This window comes from Pleurodeles waltl, chromosome 1_1, assembly GCF_031143425.1.
Source record: "Pleurodeles waltl isolate 20211129_DDA chromosome 1_1, aPleWal1.hap1.20221129, whole genome shotgun sequence".
NCBI classification, from domain to species: domain Eukaryota; kingdom Metazoa; phylum Chordata; class Amphibia; order Caudata; family Salamandridae; genus Pleurodeles; species Pleurodeles waltl.
Genome location: NC_090436.1, coordinates 908,420,428 through 908,433,076, shown reverse-complemented (window position 1 = coordinate 908,433,076; position 12,649 = coordinate 908,420,428). Strand labels below are relative to the sequence as shown.

The following is a 12,649-nucleotide window of genomic DNA, read 5'->3' as shown; positions in this document are numbered from 1 at the left end:
ACAGACCCAGGACCTGCTGGCCTTCAGAAGACTCCTCAAGACCTGGCTCTTCGACCAGTAGCACCCCCCCCCCCTCCCCAGCGCCTTGAGACCCTCGCGGGTATGTAGCGCGCTTTACAAATGCAGTGATTGATTGAGTGTCTCCTTCAAAAAATGTATGATCAACTGAGTTACTATTGTTTGCAGAACGCATTTTGGCTATGGCATCTGCAATATAAGGCTACCAGGATGCAATGAGAAAAACTTCAAATACAACATTTATACACCACTGCTTGCTGGTTACCTACCAACAGGTAATAAAAGAACTGTCACCCAATCAAGATAACTAAAGAGATTCCTTTGCTCGGAACAATTATATGACCTTCTAGAAATGTCAGCTATGATCTTAGTGTTTGGGAGAATGGCCTAATGTTCGTCTGCGTAGAGCCAAGAGCTGAAATGTACAATTACAAATCAGATCTAGTTCATTAAAAACTCAGCAGCACTATGCAACATCTGTAAGAAAAGACTTAAAATCTGGTAGAATCTTCCTAGGGTTTCTTAAAGATACGACTCAGGTTTTAGGATACTACCCCTGGTAAGCAACCGTATTTTTTGGGCTCATACCAATAAAATTGGTCATTATTCTTTTACCAAAGACAGCGCTCACCTTAAACGGCAGCACGGAGACTCTTACAAAAATGTTTTAGGAAAATCAATTAAAATGTTTATATCAATGCTGCCTGACCTAAATGCCCAAATGAGTGCAAAAGAACTGTCCCAGTCACCAAAGGAAAAACTAAGCATATCACTTCATGTATACAACCAGATACTTTGGATACACATTAGTGGTACTTCTTGATGTTTATTCCCGCTGGTACTGACATAAAATGTTATGAATATGTGTGAACTCCGTATAATACTTGTTAAACCGACAGGAGTCGTACATCACTGCTCAAGCTTTATTTTCAATGTCCTGTTCTGTGAAGACTGTGTTTATTCAGGAAATACAGTACGGAACATCGCTGTGTAGTTTACAACCAGATTACATGTGCATTCTGAATACAACATCTCATTTTCTAACCGATTGCTATGTGGCGTACTTTGTGAAGATCTGTGCATTAAGATGATGTACAGTGGCAATGAGCACGGAATTTCACAGATCACTGATTCATGATAGTAAGCACAAACACCCTTAATTGTAGAGAGCTGGATTCCAAACAGGGCTGCCTTAAGAGGTCAACATTCCAAATTAAACTGTATAAATGTTGTACGAGGTCAAGTTGGCTATGAAAGTCGGGTATAAGCCCTGGGTCACCCAGAACAGAGCTAACTGGATTTTAAAAGTCCTGCGAATAGGTTGGTACCTAACATTATGGTATTCTCGTGTCACCTCTGCTGCGGCAACTTTAATATGACATTTTAGCGCTGTCATGTGCCAAGAAAACTTACATAATCATTTATCAGTCTCAGTTTTTAGACTTTTATTGGCATCGCATAGAAACAAACAGTAACTGAACAAAAAGTTACAAAACAAACAATAAACAACACTGTAAACAATATTAAAAATGACAACACCCATCAAGATGGTGAGACTGCCCATTTATGCAGTGTAAGCAGAATCGTGCTACATCATTATTTAAATCTTGACTGCTATCCTAAGGAAAAATGCAGAAACTTATACCCAAATATTGTTAGGCCTAGCCATCGGCATAATCAGCTAGCAGAAAGGCCCCTCATCAACTCCATTCAGATAGACCAGATACCTTACGCTATCAGAGTATGGTGTCTCAAGGCTCCCAAGCCATTAGCTATCCCTTTCTCAACAGCATTATTATGTGAATTTCCACCTAAGGACAGGCCGCACTTCGAACAGTCTCAAGCCAAGTTTCAGGAAACCTATTTAGATGTTCATGAGCCATGTCAGATAGCTCTTGACAGATATCTTTACAGTTCTCATTTATCAGGAAACACTAACACGCCAGGTGGTAAAGAACTTATTCTACTTACAATACACTCCTAAGAAAAGGCATCAAAGCTGGCTAGATCTGTCCTACTGTAACATATACTTCACAGAGGACCTTAAAATGCAATCACTTAGGCTTTTAATTCATCAACACCATCTTAGTAATTAAACATGCTGCAGCCCTCTACGCACTGGTCAAAGCAAATCCTATGTCTGACTCCTCTGCTGGGAACAGCTCATTGTAGGAGATCTAGCAACCAACAAATTGGCATATATTTTAGGCGCAAAGTTTCCCAGATACTCGCAGAACACCACTTTAAACTCCTTAGATGTCCTTCTGGAGTGAACGAAAATAATCTGACACAATTTTGCAGGTGAAAGTAATTACATATGGTCGGGGTGACACTGGTTCCCTCGCCCCCTGCCGGTTCAGTGTCATAAAAATCCCATCAATACTTAGGTCCCATAGCATTTTTATACCAAACGCCATGGATTCTCCAACAAACGTTCAATCAAAAGTTAACTCCAAACCATGAATTTCTGAAAAGGGAAATTAACAAGTAGTTCAGTCGACTACCATGTAGATGAATTTTGCAGCATGTGTACACAATCAAGATGGGGCTGAACTGCATCAGTTTGACAAAGTATTGCTATACTGCAACAACGCCAGTAAGGAGTTTTTTAATAAAAAGTTTTTGTTAACACAGTATCTTCGGAAGCACACATGCAGAGCAACAAGTGTGTTCCTATTTCTAATTAGAATGAGAGAGCGAGCAATACAACAGAAAAAATGTGAAATGTTTTTATGCCAAAAATTTGATATGACAGGATAAACCCTAGAGATACCTTTTTTAAGCATGCATATCATGGACTGATGTACACCTAGGACTGCAAAGGCACTGTTGCAAAGAAGTAAAATTATACTTGAGTGCCCTTCTTCATATCACTGCAAATGACTTAGTCTCTTTAGAACTTTCTTTCATCCATCAGTCCATCTTCACAACCTGCGTGAACTAGTTGTGTACTGGAAACCAGCATTTTCATGACGTGTTACAGAAAAAAACAATCAAAATCCACAAGACAGGGATCCTTACCTTCCTTACATTTTGTCTGTATGTTGAAGCAAACACTGGAGGGGGGTTTATTCAATGGATTCCTCCGACTCTTACAAGTTTGCCACTTTTCAACTTCTTTCAGGCCCTTTGTTGAAAAAAAGAACAAGGAGTTACTTAACATGTCAATACACAACTCAATAGTGATTGGTGAATGCTACAAATTTTGGATCACACCATATTCCCTCACCCTTTTGTCCATAGAGGTGTCACAAGTTCCTTGCCTGCAGTGAATGTGTTGGTGTAAATGATTTACTGGCTCCCAAAATAATTTAGATCACACCCTGTAACCAGCTACTCTGCATCATATATATTCTTTAATTTTATTATAGCCTGTCTTCTTACAGATAGGCATTATTTTCAGAGTACCATCTTACCTAGGAAACTGTAAGAAAGTAAAGCCTCTCACTCTACTATAAGTGTTGTGGACTGGACTCAAAACAGAGAAAGAGTTCTCAAGGTCTGTGGCTCGTTTCAGGCTTCATTTCTGATCTTAGGTCAGGCATAAGGCAAACCCACAAACTGCACTTTACAGAAAACAGCAGAGAATCCTTGGGGAGCTGGCAAGGTTCCAGAGGTGGACATCCAATATCGTAACTAATCAACTGGGTCATTTTTCAGTTCCCTCAAAAATAGCTGCATTGCCAGCAATACATTTTACACTTTGAATCCCTTTTAAAACAGTTTATAAAGTACTGTCACCTCGAATTACAGTAGAACCATAAAAAGGCATCCAACCAACAGCCCTGATTTATGCAAGAGCCTTCCCTTGAAGCAGCGATTACAGATGAGGATCCTGTACAATTCTTAATCTCAAAGAAGCCATTAGTACTTTCACTTATTTAGTTTGGTCAGCAAACTCCAGTTACTTCTGTAACTTCTTTCTGGTTAACACCCAAAGCTTCATTTGTAAGCAAATGAGTGCTGCTTCTCAAAGCTCTTTTCAGAAGCCACGGCTGAAGCAATTAAATGTTGATTTGACGAACACTAAAGTTGCGGCGTCCATGCCTCTTTAGTCCATTTCCAGACGCTCTCTGCCCTTTTGTTTCACTTTTGCAGGTTCCTGCTTTCTCCCTTTATGACGGTTTTTCTATCTTTCCCCCATCCCTCTTTCCATTTTGTGCGTTTTTTCCCTCTCTCTCAGGAGTTGTCAGATGAGGAAAAATAAGTGCCAGTCTTAAAAAATAAGTGCTGTGGCCCCCACCGGCTCAAATTAAGCACTGTCAAGTTCACTCCATTTAAAATGGTGGCACATGTTTGAATTGCACCAGTGGGATAAAAAGTGGGGTTACCACTTTCAAATTTCTACATCACACTACTTAGTAGGATCTCTCCTCCAGGGGTTAGCTGGATGGAACACAAACCAAACCCTCTACCAGCTCAACCATACCTCAGTATCACTGCATCATTCTCTCCCATCATCTGGGGGAGGGAGGCCTACTCTGTGGCATTTGGTTCAACCAAACATCAGTTTTCCCGATGTTCCACTACTGTTTGAGGCAGCTATGCTCCTATCTTCCTCCCTTAGACTATGAGGACAGCGCTTTCTGAACAACTAACTATGCATGGGATATCAGCACCGAAAGGTATATAAATGGACCAAATATTATTGGGGTTATTCAACCCATTCAATAGTTAAAGCCATCTCCTCCCACATTCTTTCCTTTTTTCTTTTTAGCCTATGAATTGACACCTTGCTCGTATTTCATTACATTGTCTGAAATGGGTCCAATTCCTTGCCTTTTTTAATTGAACTAACAGAAGCAAACCAGCAAAACTGGAGGATTAAGATAAATGTCCTCTACAAAAGGGCCTTTCAAGCTACAGTGAGAGATTTAACAACAATTCTATAACTAGAAAGAACGTTTTGAGACTTCTTCCTTAATTTCTCAGGAAACATTAATGGTGCACATGAGGATTACTTAATAATATAAACAAAAAAAAAGAGAAAATATCTGTCCGGACATTTGAGTAGGCTTACACACAGACCTAAGTCTTAAAACATTACACTGAAAGTCTCAATTATTAATGACGTGAAGGAATAGGTTAATTAGTCTTCTGAAAACAGCTATCCACCTTATACAACAGACACAAAGGTTAACTAGGAGCCATTGTATAGCACTGGCCAGTCCGCCTGGACAGATTGTGGCCGAAATGTGATCCTACTGAATATGAAACAGGAAACACATCCATCATTTATAAAATACATTCTAGCTGTTATTGCCAACAGAGACAAGACTCTGGAAGAAAGCTTTCTTTCTTGAGGATGCCGAGCTCTTCAAGTTACAACCATTATCAGACTACATGATAATAGAAGAGGGGTGATAGCTCTATGTAAAAGCAAGGCATTGGAGGTGAGGCAGAGGACAGATGGGCTGGCCGCTAAACTTTAAAAGGCAGGTTGTTACACTCTAGAGCCGGGGCTACTATTTGCCACATTTGAAGGGGACGGCCTGGTTACACTAATATCAAGATCACTGATTACTAATTCACATACATTTGAGTATTATATGTGCTCATATTAAAAATGCTTATCAATACATTAAACAATATAATCCTCTCCAAAACTCTTGGAACAAGACTATCCCCTTGTCTATGCTTATATATCATAACTGGTGTGGCTTAATGATCCATCAATGCACTATGCATAATTTTTGGTGTTGAGCTACAATTTTAAGACTAGATAACACAAGCCCAGATGTTTCCAAAAGGGGCAACTTATTTCAGCCCATATGAATGCCATCTTTCACTATACGGAATATGGACTTCCGCGGTTATACAAATGCTAAGAAGAATTTGTGTTCTGTCATTATGAAGCACTGCTATTTTACCACCTTTGTTACTGTAGTAATGGCGGAACTTATAAAATCGAACATGACCATCAGTGGATTAAGCAGAAATTAGAACATGTCTCTTTGTATGATTACTTTCACCTCCTAGGTCTTTGAGCCAATTATTTATTTATTTCCTGAATTAATTAAGACTTTTAGTGAGGTTTTAATGGGCATAGAAACTGGGTAAGCCTTGCAGTGTTCAACTCGGGTATCACCATTGGGCCTTTTTTCCATCTCAACGCTGAGAAGGACTGCACTGATACAAAAACTTATAACCTTCTTTCAAGGCTCGAAAAATTCTGAATAAGATTTAAGCCTTAACATTTCCAATATCATCATTGTCATGGTTTAAAACGACTAGTGCTAGAAACAGAGGGCAATCTTTATTAATAAATGATACATGGTATAAAGTGAAGGTGGGGTTATACCTTAAGATAGAACTAAGTGTTAATAATAAAAAAGAAAGGTATTAAAAATAGTTAATGTCAAATTGAAAAAGGAATGTACATCACTGGTTTGTAGTAGACATTGCACTCTAAATGATAAGACCCAATAATTCACAAGATGCGAGAGCAACACAGCTAAGTGAAGGGAGGCAGAAAGTGACAAAAAATAGAAAGAACAATGAAAGATACAATCCCAAACAGCATGCCACTCACCAGGCCTGACAGCTCTACATCCCAATTCCGTAACAGTCAATATTAAGTATTTTCTCTCAACTAGACATGAGGTGTCGGAATGGAGATCTGTGCCACTTAAGTGAGGGGGACTTAGCACTAATCGAGTTTTACTTAATATATTAAGGCCCATATTCATACTTTTTGACGCAAACCAGCGCGGCGCTGGTTTGCATAAAAAATGTTACCGCCGGCTAACGCCATTCCTACGTGCCACGTGGGCGCCTTATTTAAGGAATGACGTTAGCCGGCGCTCCGGACTGGTAAGAGTAAAAACTAAAATTACTCAAACCAGGCAGCGCTGGCATAGGGAAAAATGGGGGTTGTGCGTCAAAAAATGGTGCAAGTCAGGTTTGAGGCAAAAATCATGCCTCAAACCGGACTTGAGCCATTTTTTGACGCACAAACCACACTGAAATGACTCCTGTCTTAGCAAAGATAGGAGTCACGCCCCCTTGCCCGAAGGCCATGCCCAGGGGACTTCTGTCCCCTGGGCATGGCCATTGGGCACAGGGGCATGCAGGGGGGCCCAAAATAGGCCCCCTTATGCCACTTAAAAAAAATTAAAAAAATATACTTACCTCAACTTACCTGGGATGGGTCCCCCCATCCATGAGTGTCCTCCAGGGGTGGGCGAGGGTGGCAGGGGGTGTCCCTGGGGGCAGGGAAGGGCACCTCTGGACTCCTTCCATGGTCAGAGACCATGGAAGTGAGCCCACAGATCCCTTAATGCCTGCCCTGACACAGTTGTTAAAAAACTGCGCACATCAGGCTGTGCGCCGTTTTTTAAGGCCCGCCCTCTCCTGTACGTCAAAATGACGCAGGAGTATAAATAAGGCGCACAGGCCTTAAAGTAATTTTTTGGGCGAGAACGCCTACCTTGCATGTCATTAACGCAAGGCAGTTTCCCGCATCCAAAAAATGACCCACACGGAGGAATTTTGACGTCCACGGGCGTCAAAGTTTAAATATGGGGCAAGGTTTGCGCTGAATGTGCGTCAAACATTTTGATGCACATTCAGCACAAACAGAGTATAAATATGCCCCTAAATGCGCAGTTTTACTCTTATGCGTATCACCTTTACCCCAAAATGGTTGTACCTATTTCAAATAGGTGAAGGGACAAACTAGTGGTAGCTTGCATAAATGTAACGATGGTCTCAAATACATTCTGTCTAATCTGCACCTCAGCAAAAAGAAGGCATTCGTGAAAATTAAGCACGATGGGCACACAATTTAGTGGCCCCTAACGGAAACGCCTATGAGCTGATACCACTGAAAAGCAGGTCGAACCCCTGATAGTGTACTGCAGGTTTTTTGAAGGGGTAGACACTTTAGGACTAATGAAAGAATGGCTGCAATGTTGCCATTGACTACCTTTAAACTCCAACTCTTCGGGACAAAGTGATTACTAAAAGGTTGTTTTCAGATTAAAAGCTTGTCACGAGTTCCAATGAGTAAAGGCTAGAAAAGCACCAACATGGACAGAATAATATTCAAAATTCACTATGTATGGGGTAATCACAGCTAAAAGAACAGGAAGTAAACCAGCACCTGACTGCTTCACTGACAATCTCTTTGCATTCATGTTCCGATAACTTTTCAGTATATCACCTATAGTGCTTATGCCTAGCAGCTATCAGAGAAATACAATCAGTGTTATTCAGGGTTCAATAACAAAGTCTTCTTGTAGTTTTGGCCGACCTCCTGTTTTTTGATCCTGTGCTGAATTTCGTTTTTGCTGGCTTTAGGACTCTGGGCACTTTAGCACTGTTGTCAAAATAGTATTAATGATTGGTTTATCCATGATTGGCATATTTGATTTACTAGTAAGTCCCTAGTATAGTGCACAGTGTATGCTCAGGGCTTTTAATTAAATGCTACTAGTGGGCCCACAGCACTGATTGTGACCCCAACATGAGCTGCCCTGTAAACATGTCTCAGACCTGCCACTGCAGTGTCTGTGTGTGCTGTTTCAACTACCAGTTCGACCTGGCAAGTGCACCCACTTGCAGGCCAAAGCCTTGCCTTTTACTACATATAAGTCATCCCTAAGGTAGGCCAAAGGCAGCTCCATGGGCAGGGTCAAGTGTATTTAAAAGGTAGGACATGTAATAGTGTGTTTTACATGTCCTGATAGCGAAATATTGCTGAATTTGGTTTCCACTTTGGCAAGGCCTCTCTCTCCCATAGGGTAACATGAGGATTGCCTTAAAATATCTTTTATGTGTAATTTCTCATTGGGAGCAGGTAGAGTGATGTGTTTGGGGTCTCAGAACTCACAATTTAAAAAAAACATCTTTTAGTGAAGTTGGTTTTTAAATTGAAAGTTTGAAAATGCCACTTTTAGTACGTGGGCATTTTCTTCCTTAATCATTCTGTGCCTTTTCCTGGCTGTGGAATACACAACTGGGTCAGGATGACAGTTGGGCTGTTTGTGAATTCACTCTAGACAACCACACTAAGAGAGCTGAATTGTGTCCAGCATATCCTGATGGATCTTCCTGGGCTAGAGTGGTGGGAGGAGCCGACACTTGCACATGAATAGGCTGTGCCTGTTCTTACACAAAGCAGTCTCCAAGCCCCGGGATTGTGTCTGGGCCAGGGCATGAAAAACAGGGTATTGTGCACTACAAAGACTTTCCTTTGAAGTTTGCCTACTTCAAAGGCAGAAATGAGTATAAGTATTGGACCTCTGAGACCAGAATCCTTCTGGACTGAGGACATTCTGCCAGGAAGTGCAACTAGATGCTGTAGGAGAGACTGCCACTCTGCCTGTCACTTTGTTGTGCTGGCCAGCTGCTTGCTGATTCTTTCCTGGGAGTGAAAGGACAGAACTTTGCTTTCTACATCCGGCCTCCAAACATTCTCAGAGGGCTTGGACTGAGCTTGCCTGGGCTCACTTGCTGAAAGTCCCGACACCCTCCCCACCCCCAAGTGGTGCCAAATCCAATTCCTAGACCCTTGGGGCGTGGTCTGGTGTAACAAAGAAGAAACCAAGTACATTGACTCCAGAGTGACTTCGGAACTGGTGCCGCTGTCTGACTCCGTGCCACTTTCTGCACCAGAGGAGTGGTCCCCACTGAGTGCAACAACCAGGACAGACGCTGCCGCAGCACCTCCAAAGTCCAGTCACAGCGCAGGTTGTGAGTGCCTTCTCCACGACATCTGGGACACCCAACAGCAGCTCCACCGCAGCACCTGTGGCCCGGGGTGTGAATGCGACACTGTTAAGTCGACACCTCGCGTCTTGAACTGCTGGATTCATCAAACCCGCAGGATCATAAGGAACCAACACCACATCACTTCCCCTCGCAACTGTAGGGAACCCATGCCTCATCTCCCCTGCCTCGCAGTAAGGAACCAACAACTCACCTCCCCAGTAGCAGTACCGCACCGGCTCCAGCGATACCTCACCTCCCTGACTCCGTGCATTGTCTATGTTTCCTTGATTTCCAAAGGTACTGTACCTGGGGTCCATGTGACTCTGTGACTGGCCCGCAATCGCTTGCGACTGGAGTCGATCTGTTGGGAACGACTCAGTCAATGACGTTTTAACAGCCACAGTTGGAGCTATTGTGTTTCTAAGCACTTTACTGAGATTTAATCTTAAAAAATGTGTATCTTTGCTTGTGTATGTTGGAGTTTTGATGTTCTGGTCTTGTGTTACTGAGATAAAATGCTGCCTTTTTCTCTAAACTGGTGTGGAGTGGGTGGGGGAGGGTGGTGGAGGGTGGAGGAGGGTGGTGGTGTTGGTGACACAAATACTTTACACCTTGCATCTGAGGTAAGCCTCACTGCTCGTGCCAAGCTACCAAGGGGTCGAGCGAAGGTTATCTTAGCTGTGTGGCTCCCTTACCCTGACTAGAGTTAGGGTCCCAACTTGGACAGAGTGCAAACCACTGCCACCTAGAGACTCCATTTCTAACAGTAATTAAGAGGAGATCCACGTTCCCCCCCCCTCCGCAAGATGATCTCTCTATTTTTGGTTATATACAGGAGCCTATAATTGACTAAGGCTGAATGTTCAAGAACCACACTAAAACAATTAGGTCATATAGAAACTGAAGCTTCATCTAAAGAAGCCAAGATCCTTGTGATGTCTGGGCAGGGAAGAAGTGTAAAGCAACAACTCTTTTTCAGTAGAAAGACATCTTTTAGCCGAATAAACATAGCTCATCAAAAGATGAACATCAGGTTTACACAGCTCTAATGGCCAGAAAACATACTAGCATCATGATGCCTTCAAGTCCTCAAGAAACCACCTAAATCTTGCTTCTTGCACACCATGATGAAGACAACTACCTGCCTTGCTAACCATTCTTGGTTCAGGCCAGTTGAAATGATATGGGAGAACAGTCCTATAGGAAAACCTTCAGCACACATAAGTCACCAAATGCAGAACCCCTGCCACCCCGCGCCCCCGGCTTTATCAGGCAGGACATTGCTACTGCACTTTTGATGCATTCCAGAACTACTTTCTCCTGGGCAAGCTGAAGAAACTACTTCATCATGTAGTAAAATATCTTCTTCTGAAAAAATCTATGTTTCAAGGAACTGGGACCAGTTTTTAGTGATGTAGACCAACATGTCTAGAGATATGATATCTCTGTTAGTAACCAGTACACTACATAAAAGGAACCATTTTCTGTTGCGTTATTGCAAAGTTGATCATTCAATGTTTGGCAGCATCTCCGGTGTTGTGTAAGAACTTCATAACATCCTCTCACATCAGATCAAATGTCCTAACAAGGGCCCACCAATTTCATAAGCTGAGCAAGAGTAATTTCAAGCCATTTCCTCTGTTTGGCTTTCATTTAATGAGTAATCAAAAAAATATTATGAAATTAGTTTGATTCTGTCCAGTTTTGAGCTCACTGTACTCAAAGAGTTTAAAGTATTGATTCTAGAACATGTACAAAAAAACTTTCAGGGAGCCAGACACCCGACCTTAGTAAGATTCTAAGAAAACCATGTCCCAAAAAACACTGCCCCTCTAGGGGTCACACTGACATATGTAGCCTGCAAAGTAAAGAGCAAACTTTTACATTAAGATTACATGGATCACACTTTGAAACAGGAAGTTAGTAGGGGGTTAGCAGGCAAAAGTCCACCCAAAGACACACCAGTCCCCAGTGGACATCCAGAAACTCAATGATGGTGTAGTTCTCGATGACCGCATGCTATACCTCAGTCATTTTACCCTCGCTGACTCTAAAAAAAAGTTTTGACATTAAAGGTCGGATCAGGGAATTTAGGCCATTTGTATCTTCATTGTAATTACAACATGTATAGCAGCAAGACAGGTGCATAATATTCACTAGTGCACAAACATGAAATGTATAACTTGCCTATCAAATGCACTGCTCACACATGATGGGACAGTTGACATTACAAATTGACGATCCAGAGGAAGCTCAGGAACTCCTAGGCCTTACAGACACACCAGGAAATGCAGAAAATGGAAGCTGTGACCAAAGAATTCCAGTGAGATCGCAGGGATGGAGACCACTGATAGCAAAAGAGTGCAGTGAAGAGCATAGTTCACAAAAGGGGGCAGAGAGGGAGACATGTCCAGCCACGTCTGAAGATGACTGACACCCAGTAGAGGCATCTTCCACCCGTTCAAGTGATGCTAACAGACTTTGGTTCTTAAGATACATTTAACAGTAACTGCACCTTGGGCTTCTATACCACAATGGCTGTTTCCACAAGATGACTAGTGGATGGGACTATGTACCCCCATCAAAGGATTTTTTTAATAAAAGCATATTGCCTCCCCTCCCCCCTGGTGGGGACCACTCTTCCCAGGTGGGCCCAGCTAGGGTCCCATCCAGTGTGGGTAATCGCATGTCACCCAAACACCCAAGGCGTGTTATGGTGCGAAAGAGGATTCTTCATATTTCAGGTTTTTAAATTACTTGTTTACTCTTATTGGTTATCCTCAAATTTATACTTAATACTGTGCAGGCTGCTGGAAAAGGACTGAGTGGTGTGTGCCCTAGGGGTCAAACATTCACTATGTGCAACGCAGGGGGATTAAGGCTCAGACCAGACCCTTTTTGAGAGCTTGGGGGAAGT

General features: G+C 42.3%; 1 protein-coding gene across 2 annotated transcripts in view; it reads right to left on the bottom strand.

Moving 5' to 3' along the window:
* KDM4C (lysine demethylase 4C) overlaps positions 1 to 12,649 on the bottom strand; it is a 1,395,856-nt gene that overhangs the window by 644,029 nt on the left and 739,178 nt on the right. For both annotated transcript variants that reach the window (XM_069230128.1, XM_069230129.1), the window contains exon 12: positions 3,040 to 3,145. In XM_069230128.1, the coding sequence (XP_069086229.1) occupies positions 3,040 to 3,145 (106 nt within the window). The remainder of the gene's footprint in view (positions 1 to 3,039; positions 3,146 to 12,649) is intronic.